This window comes from Mesoplodon densirostris, chromosome 6, assembly GCF_025265405.1.
Source record: "Mesoplodon densirostris isolate mMesDen1 chromosome 6, mMesDen1 primary haplotype, whole genome shotgun sequence".
NCBI classification, from domain to species: domain Eukaryota; kingdom Metazoa; phylum Chordata; class Mammalia; order Artiodactyla; family Ziphiidae; genus Mesoplodon; species Mesoplodon densirostris.
In genome coordinates this window covers 38798219-38820731 of record NC_082666.1, presented here as the reverse complement: position 1 = coordinate 38820731, position 22513 = coordinate 38798219, and the positions used below count along the sequence as shown (strand labels likewise).

At 37.3% G+C, this 22513-nt stretch overlaps 1 protein-coding gene across 8 annotated transcripts in view; it reads right to left on the bottom strand.

The window, feature by feature from the left end:
• CDC14B (cell division cycle 14B) overlaps nucleotides 1-22513 on the bottom strand; it is a 102556-nt gene that overhangs the window by 10977 nt on the left and 69066 nt on the right. For 6 of the 8 annotated variants that reach the window (XM_060101486.1, XM_060101487.1, XM_060101481.1 and 3 more), the window contains 8 exons: nucleotides 21422-21498; nucleotides 15698-15764; nucleotides 13050-13112; nucleotides 10873-10960; nucleotides 10357-10587; nucleotides 8202-8340; nucleotides 7870-8029; nucleotides 7062-7159 (listed from right to left, as the gene is read on the bottom strand). In XM_060101486.1, the coding sequence (XP_059957469.1) occupies nucleotides 7062-7159; nucleotides 7870-8029; nucleotides 8202-8340; nucleotides 10357-10587; nucleotides 10873-10960; nucleotides 13050-13112; nucleotides 15698-15764; nucleotides 21422-21498 (923 nt within the window). Of the gene's footprint in view, nucleotides 1-1442; nucleotides 1483-2267; nucleotides 2413-7061; nucleotides 7160-7869; nucleotides 8030-8201; nucleotides 8341-10356; nucleotides 10588-10872; nucleotides 10961-13049; nucleotides 13113-15697; nucleotides 15765-21421; nucleotides 21499-22513 lie in introns of those variants that run through there. The other 2 variants (XM_060101483.1, XM_060101482.1) reach the window with 2 other exon arrangements.

The window sequence follows — 22513 nt, the reverse complement described above, 5'->3', positions numbered from 1 at the left end:
TGGGAACTCACTACCCCCCACCTTGCACACTAGGCCAATCACACGGCTCTGCAGGACAGCATTCAGCAAATGTCATTTCTCCTTTTTCCATCTTTTCCTGATAGAACCCTCAGTCCTACCTTCTATCTCTTGCCCATACTAGAGTTCGTTTTCTTCTCTGCAGTATCTTTTGAGGCCCAATATTTTCCTATTTTGGATACAAAGATATCTGCAACTTGAGGCAAAGCAAAAAATTGAAAAGCCAGGTCTCTCACCTATCAAGTCACAAAGTACTTTGAAAATAAATGTTCATTCCAAGAAGAGAATCGTTCAGCGAGGCCATGCACTATTTACACTGATTGTCCACCACTGATACAAAAAGAGCCTGCAAAATGATGGGCCTGAGGCCCTGCAACCTGCAGAGATGCCTTTCCCCCTGTCTAAAAGGTCTGAAGCAGCATGTGAAGTGCTGTTATAGGGAAGCTCTCCAGGCATGCCAGGAAACAACCTATCAGGCGATGCTACATCATCAGCCAATAGAGGTGAATGTCAACAACAGTGCCCATGAGTAGTCACCTCAAAGGATAATTATAAGGATTATATCTGTTTACATTACTGTTATTGTTGAAAGCTTTTGTTTCTGTAAATTCCAAATTAATCAGGGCAGGCTAAAGTGAATACTCTGCTTTGGGCTAGAAATACAATGGCAAATGTCAGTAATAACAAAAAATGTTATGTCTTTCATAGAATATTAAAAAGAAGAGAGCCTGATAGAGACCATTTTTTAAACTTACCCTGCAAAAAATAATACAATCATGAAGCGCCTAAACATTATTAGCAATGACTCCACCTGTTTGAAATTGCCACTTGGAATAGTTTGAGAAGAATAAATCTATGCAGTGTGTGATGGCCCTGAGTCCAAATGTGAGAAATCTAGGCTCAGTAAGAGAAGTAAAGGAACAAAACACCTGAAGGGATAATCCATATCAGAAACATAGTATATGCGCCTATGTAATAAGCTTGTATTAATAAGATTTTTTTAAATGTCATATATAGGTTCATGTTAAGCAGCTTTTCCTTAATTTTGAAAAGAATGGCATCTGCTAGTTTTTTAAATCTTTTCTAGCCATTTGAAGACATTCAATGAGCCACAAAGTACTAGAGTTGGTTGCAATAGAATTTTACTTTGGAGGAGATCCTAGAAGGCACTTTTGTATTCCGTTATAACCCCCAAGTCCAAGTTGGAACAAGACAAGAAATTCTTAAAATTTGAGCTAAAGAAAAAGTTTCAGAGAAAAAAAGAATGCAGCCTAGACATAAGAGGGTAATGGTGAACCACAGTCTCACAGGATACACCCTCCTTTCTGTGCTCTTGGTCTTAACATGATGTTCCCAGGAAAGCTTCTTGCCACATTCTTCTGCAGAAAAGGAGTCTCTTCACTGTGAAGGTATTCATTTAATGACGAAAGATATGAAGAGAATACAAATTCTGCCTCTATTAACCTAATAAAAGCATTCTGGTTACTTATGGGAAAGGAGGAAAGTGGGAAGGAAAAAGGAGCACAGTGACTGTCATGTGGAAACACAAACATAAACAAAGGACTCCAGTTTTCTCTGCTTTCCTATTTTCATTCAACACCAAGTGTTGAAAACTACACTTAACTGTATTCCCTAAAGGGGAGGAAGTGAAACGAGGTACAGGAGAAAATTCTGCATACTCAAGACAGAATATTTATTAGGGAAGCAGGTGCCTGCTGAGAGCACCATGTACAATGGCAGAATCAGAGGTGAAAAAGGATGCAATGCTCACTAGAGCTCATGGCTACAAAATAAAGTCTTTACTAACAGCAGAAAACCAGTGGGAAAATGCTTTTTGCTAGATTGGAAAGGATATATTAACAATATTTACTCTAGAAAACCAGAGCAAAGTTGTACAGACAACTGACTGAAAGAAAACCACCTCAATTACCCCAAACTAACTATACATTTTTGATAAGAAAAAGAAACTATGTCATTGTCATCATAAATCGCTACTTCAAAAAATCTGTTAAGAGTAAGCACATCTTAAACGAAGCGTGTTACTTTTAATATCCCTGGTATGAAAGTAACAGAGAAGACTTCCTTCCCTGTCACCAACCCATGAAGTGCAAAGATTCAGAATAAGAACCTTGGAAAAAAGGCAAATCAACAAAGCTTAGAAGAGCTGATAGTGAGAAAAACATGCATCATGAGAAACACACTGGACACCAGAGGTGAGCACTAGTAGAGAAGTGGAATGGGACACTTACACAGCAGCTATCTGTCAAGGGTCCTGATGGCTACTGTGTTCTTAAACCATCGAGACAGAATAGCAGGATGGGGAGAATGTAGTCACAAACAATCCACCAGATGACAACACTACACAGTGCAGAGATCAGCACAGCTAGGGAACATCTGGAAAGGGGTGAAGGGGAAAGAACAGATGTTCAAATTGGGAAGCCAAAATAAATAAAATAATAAATAAATAAAGCCACGTGTGAATTTTAGATACCCTGCGATGCAAAGGAGCAGGAAACAGGGATCAAATTTTGCCATTTTATGTTGGAAAAAAATGCTGTCTTCAGTTTTGAACCGATTTGATATTTGGTAAAGAAAGATTAGATCCAATCTCTAGTTGGATAATTACCCCATGTTAATTTAATTGTATGATATTGAAATTAGAGTCATAGCTATGCGATTGAAATTCTTCAAAAAGCATAATATGCACACAGAAAACCAAATCACAGAGAAAAAAGGAGGCAAAACCAACCAGACAAACAAACAGAAAAAGCCCTGAACTGACACAGGCATGTGTCTGCTTTATAGATTTTCATTTGTTCCTCTAGTAAAGCTCATGGCATGAGAATTATTTTTCATCGATGAAACATACCCACCTACACTGTACTGGTGAAGGTGATTTTAAGGGATTTTCAAGGCTAACTATATCTGGATTTTTACCTGTTCCCCTAGGATGCACTTCCACTCTTCATGTATCATTTCCTTTGTCCCTAATAAGTCTAGCAGAAATCATCAGCACAATGCAGAAAAATAGGCAGCATGGATGAAGTCACAAAATCTAACCAATCTGTTTTAGCACAGACAATAATATACTTGCCATTATGTCCTGAAGATCACTTCAAGATCATGGTGCTACATAATTTCCTGTCTTCATGGTAGTCAGGATCAGACAAGCTCTCTGAAAAAATTACTAATTTTACAATTTCTAACACTTAATTCTCCCCAAATATTGACTGTAAAACAGACACCAATGACTGGATTACTTTATGTACTATAACTTTCTTTTAAGAATCACCACTACTCATATAGTTTTCATTAACTTTCCCTCTTAACATTTTCATTTGGCTAAGTACCAACAGTGAAGCAAAATAACATGTCCACACTGACAGATGGGTCAAAATCAGGAGGCAGGAATTGAATTTAGATTTTTCAACCCAAGCTGCTGCTGCAAACTCTCTCTCAGGGGACTTTGAAATATTTCTAAAATAACAACAAACACTTGGGAAGGAAAGGAAATCTCCAGTTGACCTCCTCTTCTAGGGTCAAAAGAGCTACAAATAAGAGCAAAAATGAGAAGACTGTAACAGCAAAGAGGGTCTGAAAAAGCAGGAAGGGATAAGGAAGGAGAAGGAAGGAAAATCTGCTGTGACCAATCTTAAATCTCCCAGGGTGTTTATGCATAATTGTGTGTATGGGAAGAGGGTGGTTTGGGGACTATTCTATTGTTTGGGGGATTACAATTACAATTAAAGGGAATCTGGAGCTAGCTTTTTTTTTTTTTTTTTTTTAACTTTTACCAAGTAAAAGGTTGTTTTAGGGAATTCCCTGGCAGTCCCAGTGGTTAGGAATACGCTTTCACTGCTGAGGACCCAGGTTCGATCCCTGATAGGGGAACTAAGATCCCACAAGCTGCAAGGCGTGGCCAAAAAAAAAAAAGGAAAGATTGCTTTAACACATGCCAAGAATGCCAAAAGTGCTTCAGAGCAAAGGGCCAGTGTTCTTTACTCCTTTTAGGGTAAGGTGGGGTGTAAATAGATAACTAAGCAAATGGATAGCACAGAGGCTGGTCTTTCCTCCACTGGTCTTTGCTAGTTACTATCATTCAGCCATCCATCAACTACCATTCCAGGGAACCTCACATACCAAGATAAATGTCATAGCATCTAGTGTCATCTTCTGGTTTCCAACAATATTTCTAATTTTAGTCTACATTTATTGTTTTCTTTTATGTTTCCACAAATCCATGAGCTATGGAAGAGACTTTTATAGTCTCATTTTTCTAGAAAGGAGCATCAAATGATTTGAACTCTTATAAAACATATTCACAAGATAGCAGACTCAGAGTAACTAAAGAAAATTTCCTATAAGCCCTATTGAACTCCAGAACCTTTGACTAAGCAGAATTCCCATCCCTGATTCCCAACTTGACTTCTGAACAGAAAGCAACAAGCTATTGAGAAATAAACTGATGCTGCAGATTCTTAAAAACAGAACAAAAAACCTGGACATGACTAAAAGCAACCACAAAATCATCCATTTTCTAGGGCTTGTGATTCCAAGTGTGGTCCCTGGACCAGCAGCATCTTTTAACACCTGGAAGCTTGCCAGAAATGCAGAATCAGATGGCACCCCAGACCCACTGATCATTATCTGCATTTCAACAAGCTTCCCAGGAGACTCAAATGTACACTGAAGTTTGAGAAGCACTGCTCTAGGGCACTAGCTATTTCCTCCTGTCTAAAATTGGCTTCAGAATGATTATTTGGAGGGACTATACTATTTCTAAATAAAAAGAACCATTAAGGACTTCCCTGGTGGCGCAGTGGTTAAGAATCTGCTTGCCAATGCAGGGGACACGGGTTTGAGCCCTGCTCCAGGAAGATCCCACATGCCGTGGAGCAACTATGCCCATGTGCCACAACTACTGAGCCCGTGTGCCACAACTACTGAAGCCCGTGCTCCTAGAGCCCGTGCACCGCAATGAAGAGTAGCCCCCACTTGCCGCAACTAGAGAAAGCCCGCACACAGCAATGAAGACCCAATATGGCCAAAGATAAAATAAATTAAAAATAAACTAATTTAAAAAATAGTAACTAAAAAAAAAAAGAACCATTAAGACCTTAAATGAAGACTTATAATGAAATTAAAAACAAAATGGCATTTGGAATTAAATAAATTATTTAAAGCATTCTAGTTGATTGAATGCACAACTAAACAGCAAAGAGAATGCTTAATTAATGCCTATATCAATACTGATGTCTTTCATTCACATGGCACTTTATTTTGGAAAACTCATTCCTTTTCTTTGGGTCTTTTAAGAATCTCCCAAGGCAGTGGCCCATGATGACACATCCCTTAAGTGTAATTCTACTTTGGATTTTAAGATTATGAGAGATACCAGTGAAGAACTACTTGTAATTAAAAAGGCCTGTTCTTCTCTGCCATAACCATTTACTATGTCATAGTTCTTTGCCATATTACAAGATGCTTACTGAATACTAAGATGACCCATCTCCATCACCAAAAAAGGGGGGCGATGCGAAATTTGACACCCACCCCACAATGAAAGGTACTAGAAGGAAGGAATCCACTGGTATAGGTGGGAGCATCTACTAAAGAATACCCTAGAGGGCTTCCCTGGTGGCGCAGAGAGTCCGCCTGCTGATGCAGGGAACATGGGTTCATGCCCCAGTCCGGGAAGATCCCGCATGCCGCAGAGCGGCTAGGCCCGTGAGCCATGGCCGCTAAGCCTGCGCGTCCGGAGCCTGTGCTCCGCAACGGGAGAGACCACAACAGTGAGAGGCCCGCATACCGCAAAAAAAAAAAAAAAAAAAAAAAAAAGAATACCCAAGAAAAAAAGTAAAATGGTCAAGTTTTTTATTCTACATATCTTTCTAACAATCCTGGAGGTTCCATGAGATTGAATCCCAACTAACACTTAACAGAAGCAAGTATAAGTGGACACACACACAACCCAATAACTATAAAATTTCCTGTCTCCACATTAAACCTTCTTCTGTAACTTGAAAAATTCCTCCAACAAAAAATTAATACAAAAGTATAGTTTAATCAATTCATTGTTGACTTAAAATAATATAATGACATAAGCCACCATGTCACCACTAATTAAAGTTTACCATATCGAAACAAATTATGTGTAATACGGTAGTAAATTTAAAGAAATTCACAATTTTAATAACTCTGGACAAATCTACAGTTATTCTATAGTTTATATCTGCTGTCACTCTCTTGAGGATATAACAAGTTTATGAGAAATGGAATACTGTGTGTCATGTCAGTAAACAAAGGATGTCACGGTCATCAGTGATTACAGCCACAAGCCAGCAATGAGCTGGTGAGCCCTGAGGGAACTCAGGAAGGAAGAACACCTGCCATCTAACAGCCATCAGACTGCAGCCACTCCCACTCCCCATGGTGAGCCCTGAGGGAACTCAGCATGGATACTGGCCCCAGAGAGCTGAGGTGCATATCAAAGGAAGGATTTCAGTGAGCCCAGACTCTTGCATCTTCTCATACATAGAAAAGCGCTAAATTCCTTAACTTGGGATATCTGTTTTCTCTTATTAACAGTAATCTTTTGACATTCAGACTACCTTTGCTGCAAAACTCCTATATATCCTGGCTCCCCCCTCGCCTCCTTGGAGCAGTTTTCTCAGGGTAACTTGAGATGCTGCCTCGCGGGCTTCTTCAAGTCCCAAAAATTTCCGCCAAATGAAACATAACTCTCAACTTTTAGGCTGTGAATATTTTTTTAGTTGACAGTTATTATCCATGGAGAAAAATCACTCTGAATAGTGCTTTCCTATCTATACGAGCTAGCGAGGTTGCAACAGAAGACAGAGATAAACAAAGAATAGCTAAGAGCTTCTTAGGCAACACCCTTAGATTTTAAATAAAGTAGATGTTCATTTCAAAGTGGTATAATGGGCATGCAACCATGGAGAAAATGTACAGGAAAAAATGCTCATGAAGGACCTTATACACATATTTAATAACTACAACCACACGAAGGAAATCAGACTCACGTGAGGGGAATAGCGTTTGTTTTTGATTGTCTTCTGCTTTTCAGGGCCCGAAGTCTATCACCTTGTGTCACTACATTGATTTCGTCGTCATCACTGTACTGTGTAAGTAGAAAAACACTGAGCTAATAATTTAAGCTTTACTTATTAATGCAGCGAAGCATCGCAGCTACATTTACCCGTATAGCTCATACATAGACACATATAAATATACTTCAACATTCTGATGAACTCTAAAATATTTTGCTGCTTTCAAAATAAAGGTACAGGACACAATTCAAGACAACCAAAAGTTGACTTTCATAGACAAAGAACCCAATAGCACTCTTGTTATAAAACATTTTGACATTGAAGAGGCATAATGGGTTTTCAGTATTGAAAACACTCTTTTAAATTCCACAATCTACTTACCACCACTTGATATAATACTGCTACCCCCTAAACTCTTGGTTCCTTAAAGTTCCCCATCTGAGAACAACTGGTTCCCTAAATCAGCTACCATGAAATAGGGAAAAAATGGGGGAAAGGGGTGTCATGAGGTCCATCTAAAGAGTGTACTTCACATACCTCTTTTTATCACCAGTGCCTTGTGAGTAAACAAAAAATAAACTTTAGTTTTATGGACACATAACCTCGTTTTAACTATTTTGACTAAAAAGTTCCTAGAGAGGGCAATAAGTATAAAAAATGTGTGATGATAATCCCTCAAAATGTGCTTTATTATTTTTATCTACAATTTTCTCCATGCCCTAAAAAGTTCTCAACAGCACTTAAAGCAATGACAACAGTGTGATGGGGGTGGTTCGATTACCAGTTCACGTTCTTGCTTGTCTTGATTCTCGACCCCATTGATTGAAATGTCATCAACAGCCAAGAGGAGTTTTGAGACAGCTGCTCTGTGTTTTCCATTCTCCTGACCCTTTAACTTTTGACGAAAATAGTCACCTTCCATCCAGAGGCTTGCCTGTTTCCTACAGTATTTAAGTAACAATATTAAAATACAGCCTTCCAGAAAGATACATACAAACAACTTTCTCCTACTAGACTATCTGCTGTTACTGGAGCCTAAGGAAAATTCTACTTCCCATCACTTTCCAGACCCATGCGTTCCTGAGGAATTACAAAAGCTCTCCATCCACTTACGTCATCAAAAATTGTTGCTGAGGTCCAATCACTGAGCCAGGTCTGCAGATTCTGACCCAAGCAATGGCCTCGGTTGCTGTCATCCTGTAATGCTTCATGATGTAGCAGGCTATCAAAGTGCCTGTTCGTCCAAGGCCGGCTAGGAAAAGAAACAAACCAATGAGACCTGGTGTCATGTGCTCCAGAATTTTGTTGGGCAGGTAGAATTTTTTTAAAAAGCTTCCCATGATTCTGCTCCCCTCAACAGTGGTTCTCATGTTTTGATGCACAGTACAATCAACTGGAGAGTTTTTTTGTTTTTATTATTATTTATTTATTTTAGGCTGCATTGGGTCTTTGTTGCTGTGTGCAGGCTTTCTCTAGTTGTGGTGAGCGGGGGCTACTCTTCGTTGCAGTGCAAGGGCTTCTCACTGCGGTGGCTTCTCTTGTTGCAGAGCACGGGCTCTAGGCGCCAGGGCTTCAGGAGTTGTGGCTCACGGGCTCTAGAGCACAGGCTCAGTAGTTGTGGCACATGGGCTTAGTTGCTCCGCAGCATGTGGAATCTTCCGGGCCGAGGGCTTTGAACCCGTGTCCCCTGCATTGGCAGGCGGATTCTTAATCACTGTGCCACCAGGGAAGCCCAACTGGAGAGTTTTAATTGGTATGTGATGCAGCCTGGACACAGAGATTCCTAAAATCCCTCACATGATTCTATGTTTAGCCAAGATTGAAAATCACTTTCTAAGTGATGATTCTCAGTAAGTGCAGTGTTTTATACTCTGGGTTTTCAGTTAATGGAACAACCATCTTTCCAAAAATACAGGCTTAAAATCTTGTACTTTCTCCCTCATCCAACTGTTTTTTCTACTCTACTTTTATACCTATTTGCACGTGGACTTTTTTTCCCACTCTATTCCTGCTGTCCTCCTTTACTCTCGTCTAGACTAGTATCATTACCTCCTGTGATGGTTAATTTTATGTGTCAACCTGGCAGGTGTATTTGGATGAAATTGGTAGACTTTGAGTAAGCCAACTGCCCTCCGTAATGTGTGTGGGCCTCATCCAATCAGTTGAAAGTCTGAACAGAACAAAAATACTTGCTTCCCAAAGATAGAGGGAATTCTCTACCAGACAGCCTTTGGACTGCAACTGCACCATTGGCTCTCCTGGGTCTCCAGCCTGCCAGTCCACACTGCAGGTTTTATGCTCACCAGCCTATATAGTCACATAAGCCAATTCCTTATAATAAATCTCCTTCTCTCTATATATACATCCTACTAGTTGTTTCTCTGGAAAACTCCCACTAATACAGATTTTGTGAAGTGGCATGCTACTGAAACATTATGTAAAAATGTGGAAGTGACTTTGGCATTGGAATTCTAAAGGCTGGGAGAGTTTTAAGGCACATGTTAGAAAAAACCTAGATAAACACACCATTGTAAAGAAATTATACTCCAATAAAGATGTTAAATAAAAAAAGAAAGAAAGAAAAAACCTAGATTGCCTTGAAGGGGCTGTTAGTAGGAGGAATACAGACGTTAATGGTGATTCCAGCGGACTCACATGGAAACTGGAAGAAAGGCAATCCTTGTTAGAAAGCGGCAAAAAAAACCTGGCTGAATTGTGTTCTAGTGCTTTGTGGAAGGTAGAACTTCTGGGTGACAACCTTGGATAATTAGCAAAGGAGATTTAAATTCATAAGCAAAGTGTCACATTCATTCAATAAATATTTATTAAGTGCCAAGCACTGTTCTAGCTGCTGAAAGCCTAGCAACTTGTTAGAATATAAAGTCCAAAAGATAAGCTCTTGGAGTCTGCTCTGCTCACTGACATATGCCAGAACCTACCAAAGTAGGCACTGAATAGATACTTGATGAATAAATGAATGTGATAAGCCTTTGTAGTATTACCCATGAATACAACTTAATTTACTATACTTTCCATATGAAATTAGGGTTTTAAAAGCATTCTTTGTATGTACAGCCTTTTTATGCCAGTCATACCTCAGTAAAATGGTTTTAAGAAAAAAAAGTAAATCACAAAAGGAAAAAAAAGCACTCTATAAAAAACAAAGGCATCTTCATGTGTCCTTGCATATAATCTAAACGGGTATGGTGTGTTTCTACACACATATACATTCACGTCCACCATTTTTTAACCAACACTAGAAACATACCTTTACAGTGTACTGCAATGGCACCCTCTGCATTTTCACAAATATCCAGAAATTCTTTAACAATGGCATCAGTAGGGGTGCTGCCATCCGCAAAGAAAAGATCATAGTGGTCGAAACCAGCGTTCGTAAAGCGTTTGGCATCATACATCCTTTTATTCAGACGAATAATGGTAGTAACATTGTGATTCTTAAAATATGGAATATAAACCTCAGGAGAATGTTGGTGGTAACCTACATAAAGAAATTCACCAGATGCTGTAAAATGCAGAAAGAAAACAATGGATAACAATTTCACTTGTAACTGGGTGGAAACAGTATCTGGACTGGGGATTGAATACCAGTTTGATTATAACTGTGAAAAAAATAAATCTAAAAAGTTAAAATCCAGGCAGAATGATGTGCTAAAATGTCCAAGTACACTTAATTAAGACAGTCGAGCTTTGGCCTCTTTTAAAAGAAAATACTGGATGGATACTTTTAATAACAGAACTATACTGGTCCCATGTATTTGCATACCACTTTCAAGTCTGGTTCTTGAATGAGGTCCACAGAAGGCAAGAAATCGGTCTGGTATTATCCAATTTAAATCTCCATTTTCTGCTTTCTGCAAAGGGAAGACCAAAACAAGATCAATGTATGTGTATGTATACGTGTACCTAAGAACAGGTAAGAAATAAATCAAGAGTTCCCTTAAGATCTATAGGCCAGGCAAGTAACCCAAAACTGATTTATTTGACTTAATTATCAGCCAAGGGAATTGATGAGTTCATTCCATGCTAAAAGATGTAAGCAGGAATGAGGACAAGTATTGCCACATGTTCTGATTTTGAAGTAAAATCAGAAGTTTGGAGTTTTTAATGAGAAATGTGTGATAGATTTCATTGAATCACAGGCATCATAGATTGTAAGATATATCCTGAATTCAGAGAATTCCTATTCAAAACAGGATAAAATGGGCATTGTGGAATCAATGAAAAACACTAATCCAAAATTTCTAAATATACTTATAGAGACTAAACAAAGCTACCATGGTGGTCTGTAGCTACCCTGTGTCTCAATGCAGTTTCACTGAAAGTAAACGACATTTGTGGGTGACCCTGCTACTCTCCCGCAATGCTGCAATTTCTGCATTAGCGAGAGGGAAGCTAATTAGCACCTATATTACTCCTTAGTAAAAAACACATAAAGGCATCACTGTGCTACACTGAGGGAATACCAACTGGTGTTTTTATTAGTTTTGCTTATCTAAAAAGAGAAAGTATATTTTATTTTAAATGTTTAATTTTATAAGGAGAAGCACAAAAAATGGTGTTAACAATTCAATTATATTCAATAGTTAAGATGGTAAGTAAATATTGATGTGTATTGGACTTTATAAATGTACTGCTATTACAGAGAAGTAAAGGCAGGGTTGGCCTAATGAATCACACAATATGCTTTTATATGTTTGGTACATCACAGTAATGACTAGTAGTAACTATTAACCCAATTTATCAATAAAATAGTTCAGTTATACTTAGGAGTTTAAAATAATAGTTACTTTAAAAATTGATTGTGAAAGAACAGTTATCTGAGGATTCAAGATACTGCTGAATAAAGTGCTGTCTGTGGAATCACTCCAATATTACTGAGATTGTCTGCTCAAGATAACTATAGCAGGATAAAAAAAAAAAAAACAACAAGATTCCACAAGTATTCTTGGCTGGAAAAGACCTTTAGCATAACATCTTACTCATTATCTACTGAAAGGTAGAATGGAGAATCAAATTACTCATTAAAAAAAATACACTACATTAAAAAACACAGAGGACACCTGTAGTTTTGCCTGCCTGGACTCTCTCCTCTCTGTGCCCCCCCACCCCACCTTTCTTGGTCTGTATGATTTGATAGGGCTGACCTGATTCCACTGCTGTGATGGCCAAAGTATTCTACACCTACTCATCCCCCACACTCACCAAAAACACAACCTAGTTCAGGGCTAGAGACATGATCTAAGCCAGGCTAAGGAGAGGAATTCGAGAGTCTTCTGCTGGAGCTATGAATTTTCTTTTCCAATGAGTTGGGTAAATCAAAAGGGTAGGTCAAAGCTGTTGGTAGTCATCTTTATCCCAGCTGGGGAGAACTGACCTTGGAACAAAACTAGCTTCAGCCCAATTTCTGTTAAGTGCTTGAGTACCTGAATCTGGTCATGAGTGAAGTTACACTAGCTCCTGGACTTTTTATTTACGTAAATCAATAAATTTTCCCCATTTTATTTAAGCCATTTGTGTTTACTTTTTGTAATTTGCATCCAAAAGTGTCTTGACTTCACAGAAACAATAGGTTCTGACAAAAACAAATATTTTCGAGTTAATTAGATGTATAATGGCTATTCATTTCATCAGATCCTATGCTAAGGGTTTAACAAACATTATCTCATTTAATCACTGTATGAAAGTCATCAATAATAAAAAAATTTAAACCAAAACTTAAAGAAAAATGCCAGAGCACACTCATTCACTCTGGAAAGATGTATCAAATGCAAAAATCAATATGAACTAGGATGGCAGAAACAGGAATAAGAGAAAAAAAAGACTTGAGTTTTTTTCACTCTACACACATCTAAATTGTTTGATTTTTCAAAAAATAAGAATATTATTTCTGGAAGTAAAACATGCATAAAAGAGTTAAAAACAATATCCTTGAAAACTTACTTCATAGTATTCATATTCATCAAGGTTAAACGAGTTGAAATTAAGGAAGCCATACTGCATTGCCTAAAATCCAAAGGAAAGCTTTTAATAACAAAGATGCAAATAAGGAAACAGTTTCCAATCCAATTTCTTAATAATAAGTATCAGGAGGCACCCCAGAAAAACACTATTATATTTAGATTATGTTCCATTGAGTAGTTTTCAAAGGAGGTCAGCTATGTCTTTTAAATGCTTCCATTATCAGGAAAATTAGTTATAACAATATTTATTTTAATGAAATTTTATTTTTTATTTTCCTTCATCAGTCATCCTATCCATGCAAAATCTAAATAATCAGGCCTTCAAAGTAATCCTACTAGTTTATTAGATCAACATCATTCAGGCTTCAAATATAATGAATAACCCAATGGTTGCTAAATAAATAATATAAAGGAAAGAAACCATGGGTTAGTTTATATCAAACAAATCCCACACACTTCATAAACATCTTCACTTTCAAATTCTGAACAGTCTTGAATTAAAAGATTAATGTTCCCTATACTAAAAACAGCCCAGAGATCAACACTAAAATGCAAAATTTTGAGGGAAAAAACCCTTCTTTCTATAAGGAAAAATACATGAATTTTCTCTTCTACTCTGTAGCCTCACTCTGAGTTGCAATGGGCAGAGCATGCTAAGCAAAATGAGCACAGTATCTATTTTCTGAGACAAGGACAAGCTGGCGGCCTCTGACAACCGTTCTCCCAGCTTACTGAGCCAGACAGTATGTAAGCAACAATTCTTGATCAAGAAGGTATTCTTGGTTCAAAAGGGGTGATTCTGCAAACCCAGTGTGCAAAATGTAAACTACTGAAATATGAATGAGAAATAAGAAGGCTATAATACCAAACAAAAAAAAACTCATTTTATAAAATATAGTTGCTTAAGTCCTAATTCCAAGACCAAATCCACGATGAATTTTATTTCTTTGAATTTGGAGTACCCAATATATGTCATATTTGGACTAGAGCGATACAATAACATAATAATACAACAACAGAGTGATACAATAAAATAACAGAATGATACCATAAAATGTATCACTTTGCAGGGAATTTCTATTATTTGAATTTCATAAGGAAGTAGAAGTAGCACTTAAAAAAAGCACTACTAAAATCAAGACATAATTATTGATACATTTATAAAAATTTCAAATACACAATAATATTCAAGATCAGTCACAAACAGAAAATGTTTAAATGGAAAATCAGAAGCTGTTGTCTCTTGAATAAAATTAAATGTAGCATGAAAAAAGCAATCTTTGATCTATACTTATAGCTAATTAAACTTTGGATATAACATCTGATAAAAACAAAGCCAATGTTATAGTAGACCATTTCCAAGGCCCTCATAAGTGTTTCTTCTTCTTTTCTTTCTTTTTTTTTTTAAAGGTGCTGGGAGCGGAGAGAAGGGAGCCCTAGGATCAAGGACAAGGATGGCTGGCTACATCAGCAGTTCCCTGGGGTCCATCTGGCAAGGACTGTAACTGTAACTAGAAGGGGGCATCTATACCTACTGTCCCTCCATCTCCTGACCACCTCCTCTGCCCATGACCTGCCTAAACTGCGGCCTCATGGAGCTGTCTCAGAGCCTGCAGCAACTACCTCCATCAGCTCCATACACCCCAGAGTTGCTGGACTCGGCCCCAGAATTAAGGTCCATCCTCATTGCCTTATATAGGAAAAAAGATATAATAATTAATCTCTGAATTTGTATACTAATTAGGTCTCTCAGTTTAACCCATAAAATTTCTGTCAAAATTCTCAGAAAGCCACCATGTTTCATTATACAAGAAAGTAAACCTGGGTTCCTTTTGCCTCTGAAAATACAAGTCACACAAACTTGAGATGTTTTTGAAGGCTTATTTGATCCAAGGGCTACTGACTGACAATTCTAGTTTCTTGCACGGCCCTGATGTTCAAGAAATATACCCGAGGGAGTGAGTGTTATAACCAGGGTCTGCTGCGTCACATGACTCCAGGGGACCCTGTTTATTTAGAATGTGGTATGACGGTTGTCCCCCGGAGTCAAAGACAGCAAGTAGCCCTGGTTATAAAACACGGGAGTTATTTTTAAATAGCTTTCACAAAGCAGTAGTGACCTATACTTAGTATTATATAAAACCTAGTAACAAACTAATGGGCTACTCAAATACTTCTGTTGAACTAGAAATTGAATGCTTGAAGATATAAAAAGTATTTGACAGTTACTGTGTTATAGAAATGTCTGTTGTAAACAGAATTGATGGGAATCAGACCCATAAAATACATAAATCAAAGAGAACTTAGAAACCAGTAACCTATTTACTTCTTGTTTTTCTTTGAAATCATAACACATTCAAAACCAATTCTGAATTTAGAACCTAATTACAAAACTGTTTCTTATTGTTCCCTGTGTTCAAGTGGCTTTTCCCCCAACTCATGCACAGAAGCACTCAGATTCAGAATAATCTGTTTTCTAGTTTAGTGTCATTCTAATGTTGGCAGGGAAATGGGATACCTCTCACATCATATACATCTTGGAAGATCTTTGGGGAAGAAGGCCTGTCTTCCTTGCACTGTACTTAAGTTCTCCAGCACAACACTGGGTGTATCCTATGAGTCACTTACCTTCTTTACTGCATAAAAACAGTCAAGAAGTGTAATGTAGAAATTGCAACTCCCATAGGCAGCATCTCTGAAATTCCAAAAGTATTGAAATACATAGCTCAGTTAATTTAATTTTCTGCTGTACACTTATCTCAAGACAAAGTTGATTAGAATTTAAAATCAAACACATACTCAGGATCAGTCTCAAAAAAAAAAGAATTCTTGCCTTTTGGTTTTTAAATAAAGGATAAGTCACTGTTATACAGTTCATTGTAATTTCTACCTATTCCAGTAGATACTGTTTTATAGATGTGGATCAATAATGACCACATCTTAAATTTCAAATGATCTCTCTAGACTGTTTTTGGCTTTAATAGTTGAGCTTCAAAAGTTCCTTCTTGAGTTTAACTTCTCAATAGTATGTACTCCTCCCCTCAAAAGGGAAAGGCATTTGAATTTTTTCTTCCAACTGGAGAATACTGTGTCAAACTGTTAGCAGGAAAGGCTGCTTTTTGATTCTGTATATGCATGTTGTGTGTGCATGTGTGTGTGTTTATCTCCATCCACGTAGCAAAAAAAATTTGGAAAGCAAGATAATATTTGAAATAATAGGTGCAAGCTGAAAAGCATTTTGCTCCTCTCATTATGCTCTTATACTTTTTAACAATTTAACTGGATAACTTCTTTCCGGTTCTTAAAGGACAACAGTACCAATAAAACCACAGAAACTAAGGAGTCAACTACTGTTAGGAGAATCACTCTACATTGGAGAAGTGCTTAAATTAAGTTAGACAGCCCCACCCAACATTGCATCAACACCTGTTAGTAATCTTACTACAAATGTCTTATGTCAGTTAAGATTTTGTCCAGGAAAATAAGGTACTCCTCCATTCCCACCTGCTTCTCCTTTTTGGCTAACTTGAGTCATTTCATTACAAAGTGAAAATTTTAAGAATTAGGTAAGACAAAAATGTATTTTATTATGATCATTCTAGGCATGCCAAGCAACTGTGCCTATCAGAATGGTACTTATTTGGTCCCTATGTGGAACCAGGCTGCTACTGGAGCCATAATTAATTGTCTGCCATGGTTGGGTTTTCACATTGTAATTCACTTACCTGAGAAATTAAGGCACATTTAAAATGTTTAGTTCTTGTACAAACTTTAAGAATATAGACTATTATAGCAACATTAACATCAAAGAAAAGGGCATCCTTTTTAGCTAAGACAGCTCTAGACATTACTGTCTGAATTGGTTAGATTTACTTCAGTATATGTTAGGCTTCATGAAGACTGGACGCAAGGCCTTACAATGTGCCATTTTTGTTCTGTAAGCTTTTGAATTTAAATGCTGCTCTTCCAAAAGCTAGGAAAGGTCTCAATGCAACCGAGAAAATGATTTTTACCAATAGCTTACTGGCAATATTCAGGAAGGAGAAAAATAAAATGACCTGCAGCATTAGTTCTCAGAATATACTCCCTGGGCAAGGAGCACCAACATCCACCCCACTTGTTAGAAATGCTAATTCTCAAGCTCCAACCCAGACCAGTTCTAGGGGTGGGGCTGGGTCCTCCAGGTTATTGTGATATATGTTCAAGTTTAAGAACCACTGACTTACAGGATCAACACAAATAATGTTTTGTACAAGTAATTGTTTCATGGAATAAGGAATGTTTCTAAGATAAGGAAGCTAAGGTAGGAAAATGAAGTAGCTTAGTCTAAATCAAAATTATCAGTGGAAAGACGATGAACTCTCAAATTGCATCCCAATGTTTTTCACCATGTCTCCTCAGTTAGCTATGATTATTATCTTCTTAACCTATGATAATTCTTTTCCAATCAAGTTAAAGGCATGTTGATTCAGCTTTTGTGACAACTTGATGCATTTATTCAATGCATAACTTTGAATAAACCTACTGTGGGCCAAGCCCTGCTCTAGTCAAGCTTTGATCTGAGCTTGGATAAAGTTCTGCCACATTATCTGAATAGACAAGAATCTTTCTTTATTCACTCATGTTTATTTCATTAACACCTCCAACTTTAAACACATCCACACCTCCTTCCTCCCACCCAAGCAATCAGACTTCTTCAAAATGGTAAAATAGCAGCTATGAATCTGGATATAAGCCTTTGTGAGGGGGAAAACCTGGTCACAGATCATTTAACAAACTTGGAAAAGCAGATGAGAATCAATAAAGGAATACTGCTTAGAAACTGCAAAACAATGTCAAATACTAGTTTAAAAAAAATAACAGTTTTCATAGCAGCTTGCATTCATAATAGCCTAAAACTACAAATAACCCAAGTATCCATCAAAAGGATAATGGACAAATAAATCGTGGTATATTCATAGAATGGAATGCTACAAAAGCAATAAAAATAAGACAAACTATTGATACTAACACCTGCCACCACATGGATAAATCTCACAGACATTATATATTTAAAACACTAGATCCCAGCTCTCCAAAAATGTATACTGTATGAATCCATTTATATGACATTAAAAGATAAGAAAAACTTTTAGAAAGGGGGTAAAAGAGAATCTTCATGGGGGCTGACAATTTTCTGTATCTTGAACTGGATGGTAGTTACATGTAAATATGTAGGAGTTTACTGTTCTGTACACATAGGAGTTAGAGTTTTTAATTGTGTCTAAGTTATACATGGTTTTTAAAAGGAAAAAAACATGAATGTTTAACAAATGTTATCTAAGGATCAGGCACCAAGGGTTTCATAAGCAGGATGTTACTTAATCCTCACAACTCATTAGAGTGATCCTACTATCATTCCCACTTATAGACTAAGAGACCAAGGCTCACATTTGTAAAGAACCACGGAGGTATTAGCGGCAGAACGGACAGTCAAACTCCCATCTGTCTGATGTCAATAGCCAAGCTATTAGCAGCTCTGCAATACTACCTCTCAAGAAAATAAAGAACAGAGGCCCCCCCCAAAACCCCCAAAAACACACACAAAAAAACCAACTAAGAAGCAAGGAGTATTATAGGTAATACCAAAGAACAGAAGTATATGCTCTTCATATAACAATGATCCAAAAGTATTAAGAAAATGTTGAACTATATTTTATACTTTTTTCAGGTAGACAGGTAGAGAAATATCTAATATAATTCATTAAGAAATCATATATATATATATTTTTTTTAAAACTCAGTGGTTGAAGAATTATATGTAACTTAAATTACATCTAATTAAATATTGCTATGAGCCTAAAAGGAGTTATTAACGACAAATGAACACTATTCTTGCACAATCCCTTGTTAGCAGTTATATTTATTCTATGCTCTTGAATTGGCAAAGATAAAAGACTATAGTATAATTTCTGTCAAAATATTATCAGGTTTTATTAATCCTGATTTGCCTACTTTCTTTTTTTTTAATATTTATTTATTTATTTGGCTGTGCCTGGTCTTAGTTGTAGCACGTGGGATCCTTGTTGCGGCGTGCAGGATCTTTAGTTGTGGCATACAGGATCTTTTAGTTGCGGCATGCAGGATCTAGTTCCCTGACCAGGGATTGAACCTAGGCCCCCTGCATTGAGAGTGTGGAGTCTTCACCACTGGACCACCAGGGAACCACTGGACCACCCGCCTACTCTCAATTAGTAAGTTCTTCAGAACAGTAAAATGTGGTGAAGCACAGATTTTTAAATCTGTCAAAGGGTGATACTTTTGTAAAATACAATAATATTTGTACTATTACATACCCACAATAATGCAATAATCTTATTTTGTAAGTAAAAATGAATTATTAGAAAAATGGAAGGAAAAAACACATAAATACAAGCTTAAATTCTTCTATTATTTGATTCCACAGACATAAAAATACTCTATTAAATTGCTAAAAAGTCTGTAAAATCTTACTCGAAATTCCTGTACTTATCACAAGCTGGTAACAAAAAGTTCACAGACTGGCACTAGTTCACAGGCCACACTTCGAGAATCATTAAATGTCTGGCATCTATGACTACAGAGATTCAAATTTCACAAAACTGAACTGCTTCTAGCTAAGTCCTGTTTTTTAGAGAATTAATGATTTTTGTTCCTGGAACCAGAAGCAACTAACTACATTTTTCAGTGCCAAACTTTAAGAATTTAAACATGGGTATGGCAGTAAACAACATTCATTCTATTTTTCATCCCTGTATTTAAATTAACACAAAACTTCTCTTACATTAACAATGTTTCATGGATCCTTACTTAGATTATGTGAAATGTGTAAGCTTATCCCTGTTTCAGGACCTTGCATCATAAACTTTAAGAATGGCAGTATTATAAAGGATTACTATTATAAAAGAAGAGTTCTGTAGAACAAAATTATCACTACAGCAATGTGCCTATGACTCAGGGACCACAAACACAATCACTTCTTCTGAAGGAAGTATATGGCTGCTGTTATAAGTTGAGAAGAAAAATGGAGCACTCTCCAGTTTAGAAAATAACCTTCATCCCTTCCTACCCACCACAAAGAATACTTAAGATGATCTCTGAGCTAGGAAGAAAGGCAGAGTGATACTGGGTCCAAAGCAATTCTTCTAATTGGCTAAATCACTAATATACATGCAGCCTTTAGTGCAATATATAACTGAACTCTGCAGACTATCCTAACAAAAATCTCTAATTCATGGAGTAAATCCATGGACAGTCCTACAGAGTTATTTAAGGAGACAGATTCTGCATAAGGTTAGGGACACTCATCCCAAAACTTGTCCACAATTAAGTCAGGTTCATAACCTCCCCTTTAAAGGCAAGCCCATGTCTTCAAAATCAGGCATTTGAGGTATATGCAACAATCCTAAAACTATTAACTAATTTGCAGGCGGAAGAATAATGCAATATTTGAAATTCTCAATATAATATGCAATGAGTAAAATCATTTCACACACTCATTATACTTAAGCACCATACAAGTATTTAATTATACAGCTAAGTCAAGTGTTTTGATAAACAGGAAGAGCAACTTTTAGAACTTCATTTGATTTAAAAAAAAAGAAAAAAAAAACACCAGTCTTTTGGGTTTTTTTCCAAAATATCTTCAACACAATCACCTGGTAACTTTGACATAAGGATGAGGATGTCATTAACTTATATAAAGACATTACTTATCTACCACCTCTATGACACAGCCATTTTGGTTTTTCAAGTAGTGGTGCTGTATTAGCAACCTCACCCACTATTTCTGCTGGCTGTGTCCCTAGGAAAAGGGGGTTCGTTTCTGCCCCAGAAGTAACTCCTGATTATTGGGAAAAACTTATCTCTTAACTCCTCAGGACCAAAACTCTGCAGTACTGGAAAACAGTGATTTTGCATACTATAACTCCAGGATTCTCATCTGATTACAAAGCACAATTTCCATCATTGAGAGTGGTTCTGACTTCTCATGTCTGAGCGATTCACCACCACTACCACTAGCACCACCATAGACATCCGGCAATGTCTAGAGACATTTTTGGCTTTCACAATTAATTTTCTGGGGTGAAGGTGTTACTGACATCTAGTGGGCAGAGGCCAGTGATGCTGTTAAACATCCTGCAGTACACAGGACAACCACCCCCTAACAAAATGTCAATAGCATCACTATTGAGTAATCTAGATCTATGGTGTTATTTGCACCCACCTCAAAATAACTATTTATGAGGTCTTCTTTTTTCAGAAACAACTACACCAAGATATTTCTGGCAAGGGCCTGATTAAATGAATCTACCATAACATTTTTATATTTACCTGAAAGGAATATAGGATGTATCTCCAAACATTAATATTCTATATGCGTCTTCTGGAGTTTTCCCCAAATATATAACCTACATTTGAAGAGAGAAGAAAAAGGCAATTTACTTCTAAATAAAGATATAGTACTGTCACTGAGAAGAAAGCTTTGTACAATCTTTAGCCAATCAACTGAGCCTGATTCTCTAGCCTTCCCAAGGATCCTATGAGTTGCCCACTACCCAGTCAGTGAATTCCCCTTTTGTTTAAATCTGCTGTCATAGCTGGTTTCTGCTGCTTGCAGAGCCCTGACCAACAACTTTTTACAACAGCCTTTTGTGGTAAGAAGTATAGCATTTCAAGAACAGATTTTCTAAATCAAGGTGTTAGACTGAGCACATGCTTTAACCTCGTCCTTTCTAAAAATACACCGAAATGATAGTAAAGAAGTGTGTGGGAGATGGGGATAGGGGATGGATTGGGACTGGGACTGGGAGGAGGATGAGGGCAACATAAAAGCAGAACAAACATTTTTATTAACTCCACCCATTTAGATTTAGCAACTTACAATATTGTACGGGTTTCCTATAAAACTTCATTTGTTTACTATTATCATTTGCTTCTTTTATCTTCAGAACTACGTTATGCTTCAATTTTTATCTGGTAGAATACTTCAAGTGAATTCTTCAGCATTTGAGGTCCACAGTTGGTGGACCTTTTTGTATTTCCAAAGTATCTTGTTTTCTGCCCTGACATTGGACTATGTATATGATTTCAGGTCTGCAGTCCTTTTCTCTCAACAGTTCATAGATGTTGTTCCACTGTCTTCTCATTTCCAGTATTGCAGAAGTATTTTACTAGTCTCATTCTCTTCTCCCCTTCCTCCTCCTCACAAGCAACCTGTTCTAGAAACTTGGAGCTTGAGAATGTCCACTGGCATCCCTCTAAATAAGTCATCCCCCTAAATAAGTCATCCCCCAGCCCCAATTAAGTTTGCCTCGGACTTTCTGACCCTCACTCTATCCGAAGGCACATCTTTTTTCAACTCAGAATCTTCTGGCAGGACATTTTCCACCCATACATGGAGGCAAGGGGTGAGAGAGGCCACAA